General features: G+C 44.7%; 1 protein-coding gene across 1 annotated transcript in view; it reads right to left on the bottom strand.

Moving 5' to 3' along the window:
* PAK3 (p21 (RAC1) activated kinase 3) overlaps positions 1 to 5,305 on the bottom strand; it is a 40,867-nt gene extending 35,562 nt beyond the window's left edge. The window contains exon 1 of the mRNA XM_026086277.1: positions 5,105 to 5,305. Coding sequence (XP_025942062.1) covers positions 5,105 to 5,279 — 175 coding nt within the window. The 5' untranslated portion in view covers positions 5,280 to 5,305. The remainder of the gene's footprint in view (positions 1 to 5,104) is intronic.
* Positions 5,306 to 6,864: the final 1,559 nt, after the last annotated feature.

Below are 6,864 nucleotides of genomic sequence, written 5' to 3' on the forward strand. Positions count from 1 at the left end.
CCCAAGAAGAAGGAATGGTTTGATCTCCTGCTTGTGTCCTCCTGCTTGCTCTCCTCCTCTCAACTCATCCCACTTGTTCCTCTGTCCCCTCACATCCCCTGCTAGCACTCATCCACTTCTCCTCCTGTCCTTCCTGCTCTGTCCCTCCTGCTCTGCCCCAGCATCCAGTTCTTTTCTTTCTCCTCCATATTCCTTAACCCCTCAGGATTTTCTCCACCCCTCTTTTCTTGGTTTTATGTACACGAGGCAATCAGATGACTAATGGTCAGACCCTGCTCCTATCTACAGCTAAATCTAAAGCAATTTCATTGGGTGTGATATTATTAACCCAATAACCTTAATATGGATGTAGTTCTTCAGCTGAAAAGAGCGTCTGACCCGTAGGGGCCTGCTCCCCCTCACTTCTTTAAGTTGAATGTTCTACAGCACCTCTGAGGAGTCACCAGTTCACACACAATATTAATTTATTTTACAGCACAGTAATTACAGGCGGTTCAATGAAAGAAGAACAAAGCTGTATCCAAACAACTGGAAGAATTCAAGCCGTTTCTTCCTGCTCTCAATTCTCGTGAGGTAACAGTGCTCTCCTTAAAAGAAATGCTAATGCCACGAGCTCCACTGTGGCTAGCATTACCATCATCACCTCAGATGAAGGATGGCCAATTTTGCAGCTACAGCATGGACTATGGGAGAACCGGTTCAATCCCTTGTTCTGCAGAGATTTCCCGTGAGACACTGAACAAGCATTTCAGGACCTCTGTCTTGGCTCCTGTACCAAGGAATAGGAGGAGACCAGGTACTATGGGAAAGAGGACACCAACACTTGAAGTGGCTTGTTTGGACTATAGAGGCACAGAGGGACCCTACACAGTCATGAGTAGCCTACCAAAGTAGGGTCTTAAACACAGAAGTACTCCAACCCTAACTGAAAACCAAGAAACTGCGCTCGGATAGGGGAGTGCTGCAAAACAGTCCTGGTCCCTGAGAGCAGCTGTCCCAGCATACATCCTGCTTTTGAGAGAGCACATCCATCCTTGCGCACCTTGCAGCTGGTGAATAAATGAAAGAATCATGTTGCTGCAGTTTTGGGCAGAAACACCCTGTCATGGTGTTTTCTTCACAATCTGTTTACTGGCTCCAGCACTGGACTACTAAAATAAATCTATGACGCTGCAAAGCATTGCACTAGATGAGAGCAGCCATATTAATCATCTTTTGTTTTTATAAGCAGGACTCTCAAAAACGTGTCACTGAGTCTGTGAAGCATGCACAAGCCAGCTGATACCCTGACCTACATGCCAGCCATGAGATGAATCCACCTCAAGGGGCTCAGCCAGCCAAGTTAAATTTCCTCCATTTATTATTTCACCCACCAAAATTAAGCTATAAATCTTAGCTTACTTTCCCTCACAGTCACATTTAAAATCATGATACTTCTATGTTTCCTAAGATTGCTCTGACTGATAGTTAAATTACATCTATCTTTAATGTCACTGATCATTTCCAGGAGGGGTTGTTTCTGGATCTCCCTGTTTCTGCATGCGCGTTTCATACAGCACCTCCTGCTTCAGAAACRTTCCCTAGAGAGACAGATAATACAATTTTGCTGTCAGTCAGAGGAAGAAGTGACCCAGTCATTCTAGGAATTAAACGAGCTGGGAGAGATTTTAATTTTGGCCTTTAAAAAGAACCAATTGAAAATTAATTTTGTTCCCAGAAGGGAACATTCGGGGAAGCACTCCACAGAGTCAACCAGCGAGATCTGCCTGAGGGATGGGCCCATCCAGTCACAGCCTTTCCATGAGAGAAGCTATCGTGACTGCTGCCGGCTGAGAAGAGGACTGGGACTGAAACTGTGCCTTCTGCTGCTGGTGAGGAGTTCTGAGTGCCAAATGCCCTCTAACATCGCCACATGCCCTACAAAAGAGATTCCTCACCCAGCCGGCCGAGCAGCACAGGGTGGGCCACAGCTCGGAGGGATGGGCCACGTTCCCGACCCCTCCTTGGAGGGGCACTGATGCACACAGAAGGCAGCAGCAGGATAGATACTGTCTTCAGTACAAGAGAGGATGGGGATCAGGATTTTCCCTGTGTGCTACAGTTTCATTTCCCTTCTTCCTGCTGATCTCTCCTTCTTTGTTTCCTACATCCTAGTGTCTCCTGCTCCTCCTCCCCCTCTCCCAGCCCTGCTTCTCTAGCTTCTCCCTACAAGATCACTTTAATGTTTAAAACATTTTAATCCTGTGTTCTTCCCACTTCATTGCTGCCTCTTCACAAGACCAAGACCACTGTCCTTTCCTCAGAGACAAGAGGCTGGGTGGAAAAGCCCTTGGACCACAGTAGCAGGGACGTGAGCTCCAGGGGGGAAAAAGCATCAGGCAGTACAGGCAAAACCCTTCCCAGTGCTGTACCTGCCCTCACCAGGACACCCTCAGAGCCCGTCACATGCTCCTCTTACCATCCCTCAGCCCAGTCATCACTTGATTCACATCTTTCCTGAGACCCAGCAATTACCCCCGAGTGCCTGTGTGCCCTCCACAACAGGCAGTGTTTCCTTATCTGCTCCCCAGTCAACCCAGTGTTACCCCAAGCATCTCTGCTCTTTTCTAACATGCGTCATGAGGCTTAATAAGGTTTTCCAAATAACAGCTCCTCCAGAGAAGGAAGAATTGTTATGATTATTTTGCAAGACTCCAAGGAAAGTCATTTCTCTTTACCTTTCAGTAATTCAGTGCTAAACATGTCAGGGAACTCTGGCACAAGTACAAGGATACTTGTTTTCTTCCAGTCCTGACAGAAAAATTCCTCTGACACAGTCATCTCACACAAATATACCCTATTTCCTGCTCTGCCGTAATGCAAGATTCACCTCTGCCTTCATTTGCAGATGTGATTACAGTTCCAATAAGACAACACAGCTTCTGGTGCTAACTGCCACAGAATCACAGAATTGTTGAGGTTGGCAGGAACATTTGGAGATCATCTAGTCAACCCCCTGCTGAAAGCAGGATCAGCTAGAGCAGGTTGCAAAGCACCGTGTCCAGTCAGATTTTGAGTATCTCCAAGGGTGGAGGCTCCACAACCTCTCTGAGCAGCCTATTCCAGCACTTTATCACCCTTGAAGTAAAAAAGGTTTTTCTTATGCTTAAACAGAATTTCTTGTTTTTCAGTTTGTGCCCATCACCTTTGTCCACAAGAAGAATCTGGCTCTGTCTTCTTTACACCCTCCCATGAGATATCTTTACACGTTAGAAAGATTCCCAGTGAGCCTTCTCTTCTCCAGGCTAAACAATTCCAATTCTCTCAGTCTCTCCTTGCATGACAGATGTTCCAATCCCTTAATCATCTTAGTGGCCCTTTGCCAGACTTGTTCCAGTAGCTCCATGTCTCTCTTGTACTGGGGAGCCCAGAAATAGACACAACACTCCAGATGTGTCTCACCAGGGCTGAGCAGAGGGGAAGGATCATCTCCCTTGACCTGGTGGCAGTGCTCTGCTTAACGCAGCCCAGGATGCTGCTGGCCTCCTTTGCACATTGCTGGCTCGAGGTCAACTTGTTGTCCAGCAGGATCCCCGTGTCTTTTTCTGAAAAGCTGCTTTCCAGCCAGTTGGCCCCCAGCCTGTCCTCGCGCATGGGGTTATTCCTCCCCAGCTGCAAGACTTCGCATTTCCCTTTGTTGAACTTCATGACGTTCCTGTTAGTCCGTTTCTCCAGCCTGTCAAGGTCCCTGTTAATGGTGGCATAACCATCTGATTCATCAGCCACTCCTCCCAGGTTTTTTTTTTTGGTATCATTTGCAAACCTGCTGAGGGTACACTCCATCCCATCATCTAGGTCATTAATGAAGACACTGAACAGTACTGAACCCGGTATCAATGCCTGAGGTGCTCCATTAGTGAGTGACTGGCCTCCAGCTGGACATCATGCTACTGATCACAACCCTTTGAGCCCGGCAGTTCAGCCAGTTTTCAATCCACCTTGCTGTCTACTTATCTAGCCTGTACTTCAACAGTTGGTCTATGAGGATGTTATGGGAAACAGTGGCAAACACCTTACTAAAGTCGAGATAAACAACATCCACTGCTCTCCCCTTATCCACCAAGTTAGTCATCTCATTGTAGAAGGCTATCAGGTTGGTTAAGCACGATTTCCCTTTCACAAATCCATGCTGACTATTCCCAATCACCTTCTTGTCCTTCATGCGTTTGGATATGGTTTCCAGGAAGATTTACTCCATCAGCTTCCCAGGGATTGAGGTGAGGCTGACCAGCCTGTAGTTCCCTGGATTCTCTTTCTTGCCCTTCTTGAAGATAAGAGTGATATTTGCTCTTTTCCAGTTCTCAGCAACCTCCCCTGATCACTATGACTTTTCAAAGACAATTAAGAGTGGCCTCACAATGACAATGGCCAGCCCCCTCAGCACTCATGCATGCATCCCGTTAGGTCCCATGGCATTAAAAAAGAAAGACGACTACAGTTCCCTTAATTCTGCAAATGTCCCAATTAAGACACACTCCTTTCTGCAAATGCATTTCAAAGAATGCAACTGAAATGCCGTTTCCTGCATGTTTAAAAATCCAAGACTCTTTTGCTGTAACCACACTCAACAGGTTTTAAAACAAGCCATTCTGTGTCCACCACCACTGTAAAAGCAACAAGCAAGAAGAGCCTTGCTCCCAATCTGGGGATGCAAATGCATTAAAAAAAGGCCAGGCATGTTGCTTTCTCAGTTCTGCAACTGCAATTCCAAAAGTATGCAATCGCATCTCTCTGGTTTCACTGCAAATGCAAAGCAAAATCCAAAGAAAAGGATTCCCCTTCTTAACTATAAAGGTATTTTAAAAATGCAAGTCACACAAAGCGCGTGCATGTCTTACTGCCTTCTCAAATATTCTCAAATACAAGAAAGTAACTGGCTAAACACCTCCTCCTCTTTTAAAATATGACACTAGAGTAATTGGAACAGAAGGCTTTGGAAGGACTTTAATTACCATGTTCAGCAACTGAAATAGAAAGAAAACATAGGCAGAAAGTAAACACAGCAACCAACAACCGACAGAAAACACAACAAGGATATAGCCCATTTGCACTGCTGATACGTTACTTTTATCCCCTCCTCCTGGGAAGATGGAGCGAAGCCTGGCTTTCTTGTTCTTCTCCTCAGGGGCCATGGGGAGCGGCTTTGAACTGTGGTTTAGTGCTGAAGAATCGCGATTGTTGCTGTTCATTCTCAACGGCGGGGCTGGAGGTTTCTCTTCAATATCCAGACTATCGGACATCTTCAGCAGCCCTCACAGCCTCCTGCAAAAAGCAGAACAGAAAGCACGCCTGTCAACTGAAGCCACCAAGGCTGGTGTCCTGGCAGGGAGAGGAAAGAGAGGGCAAGAAAAGCCTCCTGGTGGAATAAGGAGGCCTGTCTATTAGGAGTTTGCTTTGAATAAGGTACTGCTGGGTGCTATAAATAATTCCTAAAAATCACTGAATCACTATTAAAATAAAGGGCTTTTATCCCCACTGAAGGCTTTTTAAAATTATATTTGCAACTTATTTTTTCCTGTAGCTGTTTATAAACCAGATCTTTCTCTAAAACCAACACCAGACTTCCAAAGCAAAACTTAAACGATTTACTAAAACCACCTGGTACCCTAACGTACCATTTTTATGATGTAAGAAACACTCCAGGTTGGGATATAGCAAGGATTAGGATCTCTGTCCTTTCCCGGCTTTGTACTTGCAGAGGGTTTACCCTGGGATTGTGGGGCTTCAAAAGGAACCAGCTTCCCAGAGGAAATTTATTCAGAAGTACCAATTAAAAATTTTTTTGCACATAAAAAATGAGCAACATGTTTGCTTCAAAATCAGTCAAAACCAAATCAGGAAAACAATCATATCCTGAAAGCATTTCTAAGTCTTTGTCTTTCTGCCGTGTTACCACACAGGTTTGTTACCACCGTGTTGTTTGTGGCACAGCTCTGAATAACAGGTTGGCACTGAAAAGTCCTGAGTATGGTACATTACCAAGGGATGGACGTGAATAGTCTTTTGTTGGCCTTCCTATAGCAGTAGTGAGAATTACGAGTTGTTCTCATAATATTCTTCCAGTGATGAGAACAGCAGTATCGATCTAAGGAAAAAAAAAATACCTAGAATTGTTATACAACTTGCCTGAGTAAGTGGGGTAAGCCTTTTGAAACTCCCAACCTCTCTAGTGTATCTTAAATATTAAAATTCAAGTCTGGATTATCCAGCTGGTATAACAAACAAGCAATGCTTGGGAAAATGAACTCCGACTGATTTAAGACCTGAAAATAGAGTATGATTTCAAACAGATCAGATGTGATGTGGGCTATATTACATATTTTTAAAGGTTACAATTCTACAAGCACCTTTCCTTCCCACCCCTCTGCAATGAATGCAGCTCCAYTTATGGAAGGCATATGCAGACCACTATGCGCGTGTTACGGATCCCTCCTTGTGCTGATTCACAGATAACACAAGTTATTACAGCCATCAGCTATTCTCTTAAATTTACAATGAAGCAACTTGTTTTTTAGCTGTGAAAGTCGTGATTTCCTTCAGAAGTATGAGCCAAAACTGGTGACTGTCACTTATACAATAAGGCCTTGAAGCTCAGCTAATAAGAGCACTGCTGCACTCACTTAGGTTAGGTAAAGCTGCCATGCGTATGTTTGCTGGCTGAGGTTAAAGCTTCCAGCGATTGCATTTACTTTGATATAGCTGAAATTTTGCCAGGATTTCCAGCTGATATGTTATTCGGGGATAATCAAATCCACATTGTCTTACTTGAGAATACCTTCCATGTAGAATCTGTGATTCTGTAGAAACTAAGTGACCCACTGAAAA

Source organism: Apteryx rowi, unplaced genomic scaffold (assembly GCF_003343035.1).
Source record: "Apteryx rowi isolate R43461 unplaced genomic scaffold, aptRow1 scaffold_69, whole genome shotgun sequence".
Taxonomy (NCBI): domain Eukaryota; kingdom Metazoa; phylum Chordata; class Aves; order Apterygiformes; family Apterygidae; genus Apteryx; species Apteryx rowi.